The following is a 15,490-nucleotide window of genomic DNA, read 5'->3' on the forward strand; positions in this document are numbered from 1 at the left end:
TTAAGTATACTGTCAGAAAAACATTTTTAAAGGGTGCTGACAACTTGGGACAATTAATTGATCATTTTATTCTGACAATGTAAGTAAAAATGGTCCCCAGGTGTTTTGCAATAAAACGTTTTTAAGAAATAGTGTAGGTTTATAATCATTCCTTGCCTTTGTCTCATTGAATTGGTGCAAACACGACTGTCTTTTTGTGAATATTGTTTTAATTGGTAATAAATGTGTGGGTTTTATGTCTCCAATATCACTTTCCATCCAGCAAGTCTTTTGTAATTCTCCTTTAAGCGCATTTACATGTTGTCATTTAGCAGATAGTTTCATCCGAAGTGACTTACAAAAAAAGGATCTTCACAAAGCAATATATCATACAAAAGCCAACAATGCTCATAATGACTCATCTCTAAGTTTTCAGAGCAAGCTAGGAAAAATAATACACTGTAAAAAAGTTTCATTTGATGTGTAAGTGTGTATTAGTACCATGAATCATGTTAACGATATACAAAAGGTACAAACCCCAAAGAAAACGATGGCGCGAGTTATTGTCCTCAACGTAAATCTCTGTTATTGGACTACAACAAACACAGAGATTGTAGGCAACAGTCAATTTGCCGGGATTGGTGACGTAGACAGATTCCCAGCCTGTAAGTTAACCTCCGTTAGCATTGCATTGTGAGCAAATCTTTCAAACTTGGTAAGGAGCGTCACATTTCCGGCTGACGTCAGAGGTATTCCGGCCAATCACAACGTACAGATTAGCTGGCCAATCAGGGACACAGCACTTTTCTATACAATATCCTATATTGCCAAAAGTTTTGAGACACCTGCCTTTATATGCACATGAACCTGAATGACATCCCATTCTTAATCCATAGGGTTTAATATGGAGTTGGCCCACCCAACAGCTTCAACTCTTCTTGGAAGACTTTCTACAATGTTTAGGAGTGTGTTTATGGGAATTTTTGACCATTCTTCTAAAAGCACATTTGTAAGTCAAACACTGATATTGGACAAGAAAGGCCTTGCTCGCAGTCTCCACTCTAATTCATCCCAAAGATGTTATATTGGGTTGAGGTCAGGACTCTGTGCAGGCCAGTCAAGTTCCTCCATATCAAACTCGCTCATCCATGTCTTCGTGGACCTTGCTTGGTGCACTGGTGCACATGTTGGAACAGGAAGGGGCCATCCCCAAACTGTTCCCAAAAAGTTAGGATCATGCAATTGTCCAGTCCAAAATGTCTTGGTATGATGAACCATTAAGAGTTCCTTTCAATGGAAGTGATTGGAACACCTTGATGCAATGATTTGGAGGGGTGTCCCAAAATGTTTGGCAATATAGTGTGTATATCTATGTATGTCGATGTCAGAATGGTCTTTTAAGAGTCTACAGGCATTTAAAACTCCGCAGTTAAGCATATGACATGTTTCCTGGTGAACTACAGTACTGGCGTACATGGAAACGTGCTTTATTCTGTATAAGTTATAAGGATTTCATCATACAATTGTTTTGAATGCTGGAATTGCTTACATGTTTCTATTGTTTTCCCCGGCTTGAGAAAACTTGTACTTGTCTCATTAACAGCAAGATGCGGGTCTGCTTTGTGTATTTACTGTCTAGACTTACCAGATGTTAGTGGACTAAAGAGTTTGATCAGCATATCTCTAAGGATGCTATCGGATTTTTCCTGCCAACTGCACATGTTCACACCTTGTAGTGCTGGTGAATCCTGTCGACTACTGTGTAATAGTCCTATCTAACCAGCTTACAGTAGTTGCAGCCTTACATTTAAAAGGGCGGAGGGCCAGAAATAAAAATCTTTATTCTCCAATAACACAAAAGAAGATGTTAGGTAGAAGGTTAGTGACTGACGAGCACTGTAGTTATCGTGACAAAGTTCTGAAAGAATCAATGAACTCTTCCCTCATAATGATCGGTATTTCTTCAAAGGTCTTTGAGGTTTATACAGGTATGAAATCTCTGCAGGAGCATGAATAGATTGTACGTTTATATGAATCTACTTTATTTGCTTTAGGCATGAATTCTCTCTCCGTCTTCCTGTCTCTGATTTTCCTCAAGGAGTTTGACTGACCTAGTTAGCGCTTGTGCACCTTTAAAACATTATAAAGGATATTTACAGTGCCGTAAATAGATTCGGTGTGATATGATTAAATAATGAGGAGATGAATTACTAGGATATAAAGGAGGAAGTCTGATGCATCATTTAATGGCATTTCACATTGAGATGAATAGCAACAGGATGTTAGGAATTGTGTTGTTTTACACTGATTAATTAAACAGATTATATAATGGGTAAATCAATAGTGATTCTGATCCAGATTTTAAGAATTTGAACTACAGTATAAAAACAGGCATAAAAATACAATTGAAAATTATCTTTTACATACATTTTATTTTTAATTCCCACTATTTTACATTTTTTCCTTATTCATAATCAATTTAAAGTGGCAGTGTGTAAATTTTAGCTGCATCTAGTGGTGAGGTTGCAAATTGAAACCAAGACTTAGTCCACTCTGCTCAGCCCTCGCTTAGTTTTGAAACACATAGAAAATCAACGGTAGCTGCCACCGGACAAACATGTCATCGTTAGAGACAAGTTAGTAAAAAAAATGTCCATTAAGGGCTTCTGTAGAAAAATGGCTGTACAAAATGGCGACTTCCATGTAAGAGGACCCTCGGTGTATGTAGATAAAAAGATCTCGTTCTAAGGCAATAAACACATAATGGTTCATTGTGAAAGGTCTTTATACAACCCTGATAATATAGTTTTGTATATTATTTTGCATTTCTGTCAAGAGATCCTTCTAAAAATTACACACTGCACCTTTAAAGTATCTATTCATTTTCTTATTTTTGTTTTTCGCTGACAATAATGTTATCTAGCAAACAAAAATAAATGATGGATGCAAATGGTATATTTTTTTGTATATAAAGAAACTATGTCTGACATCAAAGTACAAATTACTTAAAGGTTAGGTAACAAATTTCTCATAGAGCTTGAATGCATTCAGTCCTTTGTGGTTCCACATTGCACAGGACAGATGTGTTTATTTGTGCCGCTATTCCAGGTCACACTGCATCTGATACATTAGTACACTTTTTTGCCATTCATCCGATTTTGTATTTTGTTTATTTGAGGAGCTCAGATGCAAAAGATGCTTTGTTGGCAGAATCCATTAAAAATGCTCATTTACAAGACAACATTTCAGATGCAGATTTTTTGCATCTGAGCTCTTCCTATAATTTTTATTACAACCATATGCCACAGCATAATCCGAATGTTATTTCTTTTTTACAGGTGATCCTAATGCTGACCAAACTTTATGACTTCAACCTGGGAAGTGTGACTGAGAGCTCCTTATGGAGGTGAGGATGCCAATTTAAACTTTATATTTGCAGCATGTTACGAAAGAAACACGAGGACACAAAAGTTTAACCAGTTTAAGCACTTAAAGATTAACTACAGGGATCAAATGAAGTTAAAATCATCATCTTATATGACTGTACAGTATCATCACTTTAGTGTTGGGTCAAAAATTATTACCCCAAGCCATTGGGTTGTATTTCAACATATGCTGGGTTATTTTTTTTTTTACTCATTATTGGGTCAAATATAAAAAATTCTGGGTAAATTTAACCCAATGGGTGGGTTCTTCACAGAGCATTCACAGCTTTATGGACTGCACGCCCCTGATGTATCGGTGTACAGTATGTTTAAAGGGACTGTAAGTAGGATTTTACGTGTTTTATTAATCAAAATCAATGTCTTTATTTTATGAATATGTCCTCGTTGGTGTCAAATGACCTCTGCCAGTGATCTGACTTTTCTTTGTAAGCTTAGAATTTCTCCTCTTTACTTACATTGAACGGGTAAGTCCAAGGAGGCATTCCGCCGTATTGATAAACTATAATAGCAGAGAGGGACAAAAAGCACTAGCCTACCAACGCGTTTTTACAACGCGTTTTTATTCAGAACATGTGAACCAGCTGCAACGGACAAGAAGATCTGTGATTACATAACGGCTACCGTAGTTGCAACACGCATTTGGAAAGGCGAGGCGCTAGAGAGCACTGTTCGTTTGAATGCAAAATACAATTTCACCACTAGATGGGGGTAAATCCTACTTATTGCCCCTTTAAAATAAAAAAAAATGTTGGTTGCTCTAGGGTTAGTGATGGACATCGGCATAAGTAATATTTTGAACATTACCACACTGTATTCATGCATAAATGGTAAAATCTCAGTTTTTTAATTAGTTAAAAACTCACTCCACCTACGTCTACAGATCACTCCAGAAGTGAAGTTGCCTACAGTAGGTTCTGGGAACAACACTCTTTGTACTTGACATAAATGTATACAGTTTACGAGTTAGTTATAGATTCATAAACTTTTAATTTGTTAACTCAAAAATGGGAATATATCACCATTTTAGAGCCATAATGTAGTGCAATACAGATGATGAAGAAAAAAGTGTAATAGGACTCCCTGATGTCACTGTTTGAGCATTATAAAAGAAAGGTGGTAAAAGTCTTCACTTGAGAGAAGTACACAATGTACAAATGTTACACAAGTCCCTGTGGTAGCCAAAGAAACTGATAAATACAGTGTCATATATTTGAAGTAACACCTTTATAAAAGAGAAAGGGTCCCGTATTCGCTCTACTGCTACATTTGTGTGTGCAGGGTGATGGTAAAAACCTGTCCTCTGACTTTTAAATGACAAAGAATTAATGGTCTGATGAAGCGACATTAGCTGATTAATGGTGTGTCTGCCATTGATTGTCTTTGTACCCGCTACAGATATTCAGACCACAGCTCATTGCACTGAGTGAATGCAATGTATGTGTGGTAAACCTGCTTTTAGTAGTTAGTATTTTTACTAATTGAAATAATGAAGAGATGGTTCACTCAAAAATGTCTATTCGGTCATTTAACTCAGCATCTCCAAGCTTCTTTTTAAATACAAGTGGATGCTGGTCAGAAATGACCGCTAGGCACCATAAAAGTTAATCAGAATACGTGTAGGTCAATTCACACGGAACTTCTAAGACAAAAATTTAAAGAGGACATGTTTTTCCATGTTTAAGTGCTATAATTGGGTCCTCAGTGCTTCTATCAACCTAGAAATTTTGAAAAATATCAACCCAGTAATTTAGTTTTGGTAAACCATTCTCTGCAAAAATGTGGGAAAAATGGTAATTGAAATTTGGCTCCCCTTGTGATGTCAGAAGGGGATACTACCGCCCCTTAATCTGCACTATCCAACACAAGGCACTGCCATTTAGTGCAAAGATCAGCTTATTTCCATGTAAAAGGACACACCCAAAAACGATTTGCTCACACCTACAATGTGGCAATTTTAACTTGTTATAATAAATTATCTATATGGTTATTTTGATCTAAAACTTCACATATGTACTTTAGGGACACCAAAGATTTATTTGACATCTTAAAAAGTCTTGTGAAATGTCCCCTTTAAGGCATTATTCACTGATATTGTTTTTTAAAGGAATTAAAAGATGGTGCGCCAGGTTTGACCTCATTGATTGTGATCTCATGTGTCATGTGACCGCGGGCACCACATTAGAGACCCCTGGTCTACAGGAAGTTATAAAAATGCAAATAAGACTTGAAAGGTTCGACAAGGGAGCTAATTTTGGGTTGTTCCTCACCTAAAGCTATCGAATGACTAAGAAGGTTTAAAAACTACAGTATATTATGTTGGTTCAACTTATAAAAGAAAAGTTACATGGTTGCCTTAATTTATTCAACTTAAAAATATTAGTTACCTCAAAAATGTTGTGAAGTTGTGTAAAAAAGTACAATTTTAATGCAACCAGGTAACTTACTTTTTTTAAGTTGAACCAACTAATCTTTTTTTTAAGTGCACTGTAAAAAAATGAGATCATATCAACATATACTATTATGTTACTTTAACTTACCAAATTCAGTTAAACAACTATAACTTGTTTTTGTAATTTAATATAAGTCAAAACTTAAAATAGTAGGCTGAATTTACACACAATTTACCAGATAGGCTGCAGTGGCACTTTTGTTGAATAACAGACCGAATCTGCTTTTGTATTTCCTGAGAATTGTGGGATTTGGTTGAAGTAAATGGTGTCCAGATTTCCATGCTTTACTGAACAATTCCTTCAATTTCCACCAAAGCAAAAACATTGTAAAACTGGCTTTAAATCAGTGGATCTGGCAACGTCTGCAGGCAGCAGATTGGAGTCGTGTTGCTCACCAGACTGTGTGACCCTTTCCTTTGGAAAAGAGCAGTCACAATCGGAAATACAGTGGCCAACCACTCTGTATTTCAGGAGAACAGGAACAGTTACAGCTGAGCTCATAATACACATCACATGCACACGTGCACGATCTTTCATGAAGTCGTCTGTTATGTTAAGCAGTCTACCATCCTGCTCTCACACAATGCATGCGGTTGACCCAGCGTCTCAGTAATGAAGTTAGTGACCCCGCATAATATATTCTGGTAACAAAAGGGTGATTAATCAAAAAGCAGTATGGAGTATAGTTACCTATCCAATCATTTCAGATTAACAGGAGATGGTAATTGGATTTCGGTTATGTCTGTCCTTGTGTGTGTGTGTGTGTGTCTGCAAATGCTCTCCAGTTAATAGTGTAACAGTTCGCCTATATTTTATAAGATAGAAATTAGTAATTTTTCCACTTACAGCGAAATTGAACCCTAGACATTTTAGACTTTTATCAGGGGTAATTTATGCCCTCTTTGCATTTTACATTAGAACAAAAATGAAATTTGCACGATTTCGATTATTAGAGTGATAGAGTGTTGAAGTGGAATTTTCGTAACGGTCTTTGATGGAGTCAATTAACCATAATGCACTGTGCGAAACTGAGTCGTTAGCTCCACCCACTAACCACTGACCGATGCAGCATTCATGTTCGTTCTACTTCACGCGGCGCCGCAAGAACCGTCAGCTGGATGACGTCAAGGTTCCGCGAGAGCGATTTAAAAGCAAACTCCTCGTAAGATTCCGCGAATCGCTCTCGCGGTACTTTGACGTCATCCGGCTGTTGATTCTTGTGGCGCCGCATGAAGTTGAACAAGCCTATTAACTTCTTTTACCTCTCAACCTGCTCTCAAATCAACTCGAGTCAACTTGAAGTTAGCCGGCAGACGAACCCAACCAAAGAGTTACTCCGCTTTTAACATCTCTGAAGGGGAAATCACCAAAACCCTCGATAAAAGATGACTAGAACCGGTGCAGTATATGGATGTAAATTCACAAATTCAGGCCACCGGGAATTTTTATTGTTTACATCAACGCGACCCTCAGCTGACACAGCACTAACAGATTACTCGAATATTACTTTGAATATGTAGCCACTAGCCAGCACTTTCATCAGGAAGATTTCGAGTACTGTTTCAGCCCAGTTTTTTCAGTGGACTCAGGTAATGTAAAATAGTAAAATCTAAAACATAATTTGACTTAGTTGTTGATTGTTTTGTGCAACTACGGTAAACATACTACGTAGAAAGTTATTATCTTGTTGTTGTTATTATGAACACGAGCAAAGCAAGCTAACGTTAGCTCATCCTGTGCAGCTGTCAATCAAAGAACGTTATCATATACTGTCAATCATCTCGCCTCAAGACTTAGAACGCCCCATACCATACATGTCAACCCTCCCATTTTTCCTGGGATTCTCCCATATTTTACCATTCTTTCCCGCTATCATCCCGTTTAAATATTTTTCTGTATTTCTTCCGTTTTTTATCTTTCTACAAAAAATCCCACTTTGTGTATTTAATATGTTTGCCACATTCGCCGCTGGGAAATCAGACGGTAGTATTAGCTGTAACATCACACTTATACGACACCCGTCAAAAAAACAAAAACAAAAAACAACAGGAAGATGAAGAACAGCATCCCAAGGAAGAAGGATGATGAGCCGAGCACAAAGTTAAACAAAATGCAGTGCCCACGACATACTGTATACTGTACCTAAACCTGTTTAAAGGAGCATTTCACCCATAGAAACATTAATCTTTATTGAAAGTGCGTCATGTTTGTAGAAATGTAAAATACATTTTGAATTTGGTGCCTATTTGACCGAGAAAAGGGGTGTTTGTAGTCTCACTCCCTCAACAAAGATATAGCACTTCCTTCTTTCAATGATGCAAAATGATGATTTTTACATCATTGAAAGAAGGAAGTGCAACACTGAAATCTGTATTACTCCTGTCTCAGCGGCAACTGAGGAAATTATGCACGACCATTCAAAAACATGTCTGGGGTTCTAACTATACAAAGCTTAATGCAAATGGGTGAAGTGTCCCTTTAAGTTGGCCGCAGAAAGGGGTAATGTTGGGATGGTAAATTTCTCTTTATTTTCAAATCCCAATGTTGACGGGTATGTGATAGCCATTGACTCTCATGGTATTTTGGTTCTACTATTGAAGTCAATGGGTATTGTAAAAGGAATTGGTAATGAAACCACAGCAAGTATCCATACCTGGATCTGTATTGTGTGGTATTGTGTGAAGATATGTATTCAGTATTAAACAGTAATCTACTACACAACCAACTGCGCTGTGTATTATGGCCAATACAGTGACCTGTGTTTTGTATCCCAGCCAAAATTTAGGTCATAATTTTGTTTCCTGCAGTACCTGTGCAATTTGTGAAATTGTTAAAGAGTGCTTTGATGTGGTAAGCACTTTTTCTGTGATGTGCTGGTTATTAAATGTGTTTTTTGGACTAAAATATATGATATGATTGATATACACAATGTATGTGGCATTACTTGCATTAGTATTCTGTAAGTGTCAGTGAGAGCAAAAAAAACAAAACGAAATAACAGGATTATTAAATTTTCTTTTTTATTGTATAGACCAATTTCCTTAAATTACACCTAAACATTGATTTGTCAGTTTACTTAAAAAATGTGCGCTATGTGCTTTTTTCTAACAAGTTTGATTTTACATTTATTTCATTCTTTGACATGACCATCCTTACTCAGTCAATATTAAAGATATCAAGGTTATATTTTAACAAAGAGGCTTTACATTACAAAGGATGATTTTATGTAAAAATAAATCACAAAAAATGACTCTCACAGAAAGGGGTCACATATTAACTAGTTGTTCATGAATAGAAAATATAATTTGTAAATGTATTATGATAGCTTATTCCATTGAAGACACAGATCTGGTCGAAACAACTATTTAAACTAAGTAACATCTACATACTTTTCTTCATAGATTGAGCGTACATTAAAATGGATTTTTGGGCAGTGATTGGATGATAATGAAATGACCCCGCAGTGAAATTATAAAGTTTATTACATTGAATATTACGAGAATCGAATCTATTGGTTATGCACTGCAGATTGCCCTTGAGCAATAAACAGCACTCATCTCAACTTGAAATAGCTACCGCTGCCGTTTTTAAAGGTGCTCAATAATACACATCTTTATGTGAAGTCTATACAGAGCTGATCGATTGATGGATGATGATGTTGTTGTTGTAGCATGGTCACATTTGTTGATGACCTCGAATATGATGAAGTTTAATGTTGGTGGATCATCTCCATTTGCCTTGTTTAAATAAGGTCATGTCATGAAAACCAAGATTGTCCTTGCTTCTTGGAAATGGATGTATTATAAGGTCATACTTTAATGCTGACAGTTTAAAGGTACTTACCCAGAGACAATGAACGTAAGCTAAGAAATAAAGAGTATTTTTGGAGCTTAACGGGATGAACAACAAGCAACAGCAAGGTTTTTAGATTTGAATGTCAGGAAATTGATGTACTGATAAAATGTAAAGCATGTGTGCGCTACAAGTTGCTTGTATAAACGTCTTAAAGGGGACATATCATGAAAACCTGACTTTTTCCATTTTTAAGTTCTATAATTGGGTCCCCAGTGCTTGTATCAACCTAGACAATGTGTAAAAAAACTTTGTTTTTGTAAACCAATCTCTAAAAGCATAGGTAATCAAAATTTGGCTCCCCTTGTGATGTCAGAAGGGGATAATACAGTCCCTTAATCTGCACTATCTAACCAACCGCACTGAAATTTAGTGCAGATTTCTGCTATTTCTGATGAACACACACACAAAAAAAGAAATTTTGATAAATGCTGATAAGTACACCGCTAGTGGAAACCATTGACTTCCATAGTAGGAAAACAAATATGGAATACTATGGTAAATGATGATGAAGATATTTTGATAAAATATGGTGAGCAAGCACAGAGTTGACAGTTCCCATTGAATTCCATAGGATTTGTTTTTCCTACTAAGGAAAATTGTCTGCCTTCGTAGTTTTACTTAAGAAAAAGGACTTTTTATTTAAAAAGTAAGTAAAAACTTTTAAGTACTAGATGTTTAATGTACAACCCCAAAACAGAAAAAGTTGGGACACAGTAGAAATTGTGAGTAAAAAAGGAATGGAATAATTTACAAATCTCATAAACTTATATTTTATTCACAGTAGAATATAGATAACAAATTAAATGTTGAAAGTGAGATATTTTGAAATGTCATGCCAAATATTGGCTCATTTTGGATTTCATGAGAGCTACACATTCCAAAAAAAGTTGGGACAGGTAGCAATAAGAGGCCAGAAAAGTTAAATGTACATATATAAGGAACAGCTGGAGGAGGACCAATGTTTAGGAATAGGAATGTTGTCCTATTCTTGTCTAATACAGACTTCTAGTTGCTTAACTGTCTTAGGTCTTCTTTGTCGCATCTTCCTCTTTATGATGCGCCGAATGTTTTCTATGGGTGAAAGATCTGGACTGCAGGCTGGTCATTTCAGTACTCAGATCCTTCTTCTACGCAGCCATGATGTTGTAATTGATGCGGTATGTGGTCTGGCATTGTCATGTTGGAAAATGCAAGGTCTTCCCTGAAAGAGACGACGTCTGAATTGGATCATATGTATCTAGAACTTGGATAAACCTTTCAGCATAGATGACACCTTTCCAGATGTGTAAGCTGCCCATGCCACATGCACTCATGCAACCTCATACCATCGGAGATGCAGGTTTCTGATCTGAGCGCTAATAACAACTTGGGTTGTCATTGTCCTCTTTAGTCCGGATGAAATGGCGTCTCATTTTTCCAAAAAGAGCTTCAAATTTTGATTCGTTGGACCACAGAACAGTTTTTCACTTTGCCAAAGTCCATTTTAAATGAGCCTTGGCCCAGAGAAAACGCCTGCGCTTCTGGGTCATGTTTAGATATGGCTTCTTGTTTGACCTATAGAGTTTTAGCTGGCAGCCGCGAATGACACGGTGGATTGTGTTCACTGACAATGTTTTCTGGAAGTATTCCTGAGCCCATGTTGTGATTTCCATTACAGTAGCATTCCTGTATGTGATGCAGTGCCGTCTAAGAGCCCGAAGATCACAGGCATCCGGTATGGTTTTCCGACCTTGACCCTTACGCACAGAGATTGTTGCAGATTCTCCAAACCTTTGGATGATATTATGCACTGTAGATGATGATAACTTCAATCTCATTGCCGTTTTTCTCTGAGAAACTCAGAAAACTTTTTTTCGCTGCAGCATTGGGGGAATTGATGAATCTCTGCCCATCTTGACCTCTGAGAGACACTGCCACTCTGAGAGGCTCTTTTTATACCCAATCATGTTGCCAATTGACCTAATAAGTTGCAAATTGGTCTTTCAACTGTTCCTTATATGTATATTTAAATTTTCTGGCCTCTTATTGCTACCTGTCCCAACTTTTTTTGGAATGTGTAGCTCTCATGAAATCCAAAATGAGCCAGTATTTGGCATGACATTTCAAAATATCTCACTTTCAACATTTGATATGTTATCTATATTCTACTGTGAATAAAATATAAGTTTATGAGATTTGTAAATTATTCCATTACTTTTTTACTCACAATTTCGACAGCATCCCAACTTTTTCTGTTTTGGGGTTGTACTTAAGTATTATTAACTTATATTTAAGTTATATAAAACTTATATTTGTGAAATATAGTGGGGTAAAAAGTATGATATTATGCTTTGGAATGTATGTTTTCCAAAGAAAAACACTGTTAAAATACTAATACTTGAAAAAGTAGAAAGGAAAAATACTTCACAAATGTAACTTTTTTCATTTTATTGGTATTTAACAAATTTGGCTGTCTTTTGTTGCAAAACCTTCAAAGTGGCAAAAAATCTACCTTTTTAAAAAGAAATAGTTAGAAACATTGCATTTCAACATTTCAAGTAATGAAAGTCAAAATTCAAGAGTTAAAAATGAAGAAACTGAACCAAACTTTTGGGGGCGTTGTGATGCACGTGGCTGCCACATTCGTATTTAGGTCCAAGTACTCACAAGGGACCCAAGTTTTCTTGGGTTTGATTCATGGTCGTTTCACATTCCTCTTCTGTGCACTTTAAAGACTTTGCTGTAAAATCGACATGGCGTTTAATTAATTCTGCCAACAAACTAGTATGTCTGAATGCTCTGAGGCTGGGATTAAGCGGGATTTGAGGCTAAAGTATTTGATGAACACATAATATGTGCTGAGGGCATTCAGTTAATATCATTATCTCATTTTTGACATTTAGCTGCTTTTGGATTTGAGCTATCCTCTAATAAGCTCAATGTGACATAATACTAAGTAAACCATCAACTATTTGACAAAAGATCTCAGAGAGCAATAACATAAATGAACTATAATGAATGCTGTTACACTGTTGTATTGCATCAGGCCAGAATTTTAAAGCGGAAGAAGGTCAAAAATAAATCGTTAAAATACGAGCTTGTTATGAAAAGATAAAGTACCAATGTGTCTTTAAAGATTTAAGAAAGGCACTAAAGTAGTGTCGTGTTATTCCACTGCAAGTCATATGAAGTTCAAAAAACTTTAACATCCAAGCATTCTAAAATCCAATTTTTTTCCAGTTACGCTTTTGATTACATGCTTTAAAGTGCGAGCAGATATTTTAACCCTTTGATGTGTCTTTGGCTCATTTGCGTTTCAGCCTCTGAGTCTTGTCTTTCCTTTACTAAAAAAGATTTGAATCTGCAGTTTTGTCAACCAAAAAAAAAGTAAGATCTCAGCTGAACACAGGTTTCACATTAGCACACAGATGAGCATCTAAATATTTAATAAAAACTCACGATGCCTGTTTTTCGAATGCTGTCAATATTCTGCATTTTATAACACTGGAAGCATAAACAACAACTTGTATGATATTTTATTTCTCTCTCTCTCTCTCTCTCTCTCTCTCTCTCTCTCTCTCTCTCTCTCTCTCTCTTTCTCTATCGCTGAATGGTGTGTGTGAATGGCACCAGGCTGAAAGCACTGAATGAATAGTGCACTCCTTTCTTTATTCGATAACATGTAATAGTTGCTGATTCAGGCAGGTTCATTATGGTTAGGCTTGGTTCGGTGCTTGTGTATCAGTATATATAGATAGTCTCTTCACCAGAGAGAGAGAGAGAGAGAGGGAGAGGGAGAGAAAGGCAGTAATTTACATTTATTCATTTGGAAGACTCTTTTATCCATTCAATCTAAACATCATTTGGTTAGTATATGTGTTACCTGTGACCTTTCCATCGCATTACTCTACCAATAAAGCTACAGCTACACAGTGCTCAACCAGTTGTGCTCCTGTATAGCTCAGTGGTACAGCATGTTATTATTAGCACAACATGTCACAAGTGTAAACCAAGGGTATATTCATTATTAAGTATTTTTTATATATTTGTATATATATTTTACATTTATTTTAAAATATACAAAAAATGGCCAAAAATATATTTTGGAATATGTATACAAAAATATATTTTTACTCATATATTTTTTGGCCATTATTTGTATATTTTGAAATATATTTTAAGAAATAAATACATTTTAAAGCATTAAAAATATATTTAGCACTCCATATATTTCAATCCAAGGAAATATATTTACGATGAATTGAAAGAAAAACTTAGTTTTTGTTACAAATCTCAAATTAAATATAGTTTCAACTTCAAAAATATACTTTATAAAATTAATTGAATTTAGCATATGAAGAGTTTCGTTGCAAAACGAGATTTTTTTTCTCGATTGTGCATTCCAATTAATATCAATTCAACTGCAGTTGGTTTGTTTTGAGTTAAACTTTCATAACTTAAAAATACAGCTTAGTAGCCCCATAAAACAAAATAATAAGATGATAACATAATAATAAACATGTTTTGACAAAAATGTTAAAAACGGAGTTATCTCGTTTTGCAACGAAACTCTTCATATATTTAAAATATGTTTGTAAATAATACATTATTGCAACATGGGATGTAAAATTAGAAATGTATTTGGTTGCCCTTGAAATACATTTTGAAATATATTTTGATATATGTAGGTAAAACTAAATACATTTCCAAATTCAAAAAAATATTCAATTAGGCATTACTTTTTACAAAATATATTTAGCATATATTTAAAATATATTTTTTGCCAGCAATTTTTTTTTTGCCATATGGGATATAAAACACACAAACAATGTATACCTTGTAATATATTGCAAGTCTGCCAAATGCATGAATTAAAATGTTAACGTAAGCCAGAATGGTCGTTCTGTTGGGCCAGCAAATTGGCTGGTGAAGTTAGTTAAAAAGCCTGACGGCATAAACCAGCAAACTGTCGTCCGTAGCACAACATTTGGTGCTTATATCACTGCCAGCCTTTTGAACAAAACCCAGTAATTGAATAGTTTCCTTCAACTGAGCCCAATCAACTTTAATTTGTTTTGGGTAAAAACTACAAGACTTTTAGTTTCTCTCTTGTTTAAAATGCAGAGAACTTAATATTTACACTCGGTGGACCTTCCCCATTCCAGAAAATGACAAACATTTAGTTAATAACCAAGAGGTGCAGCGTATAGCGTCAAAGCAACAAAGCTCAATCCTCAGGCGAAGCGCGTGTTTGTTTACGTAGTCAGGAAAATATTTGTAAGTTCCTCCGGAAGTCAACATAGGGCATCCTCATCGGAATACTCTGTTTATCCGAAGCTCATTACCGTGTTTCCAAACACCTGTGTTGTGTTTGGAGATAATTAATCCACTGGTAAACGTTCCCTTCGTTTCAATGGTCATTTGTGAAGACTTATCTGTAGGATTAATTCGGCCGTAAGCAGCTGTCATTGTATATTCGAGTTTACACCCTCACTATTGCATCTATTTTGACCTTTATGTGATGTTTATTTGACTTTATTATGCAGTCATTTCATTTGTCGTTGTTTTGCGTCCATTGGCTGCACGCGATCATACCATTAACTTACTAATATAACTTGTTTTGAAGTAGCATTGAAATTAAAAGTCGCTTAGCAAAGTCTCATTAACTACAAACTTCATATTCAGTAATGACAAAATCTAAGCATAAAACTCATGTTTCTTTGCTCAGCTGTGACTGATGTTATTTTTCTTTCGCTTTTCTCCCCCTACGTTTAATTTAAA

At 35.7% G+C, this 15,490-nt stretch overlaps 1 protein-coding gene across 4 annotated transcripts in view; it reads left to right on the top strand.

Moving 5' to 3' along the window:
* sorcs1 (sortilin-related VPS10 domain containing receptor 1) overlaps positions 1–15,490 on the top strand; it is a 212,648-nt gene that overhangs the window by 86,598 nt on the left and 110,560 nt on the right. For all 4 annotated transcript variants that reach the window (XR_010546715.2, XR_010546714.2, XM_065295393.2 and 1 more), the window contains exon 2: positions 3,318–3,385. Coding sequence is in view for 2 of the 4 variants with exons in the window: in XM_065295393.2 (XP_065151465.2) it covers positions 3,318–3,385 (68 nt within the window). In the remaining 2 variants the exon portion in view is untranslated. The remainder of the gene's footprint in view (positions 1–3,317; positions 3,386–15,490) is intronic.

This window comes from Paramisgurnus dabryanus, chromosome 4 (genome assembly GCF_030506205.2).
Source record: "Paramisgurnus dabryanus chromosome 4, PD_genome_1.1, whole genome shotgun sequence".
In the NCBI taxonomy this organism is placed as follows: Eukaryota; Metazoa; Chordata; class Actinopteri; order Cypriniformes; family Cobitidae; genus Paramisgurnus; species Paramisgurnus dabryanus.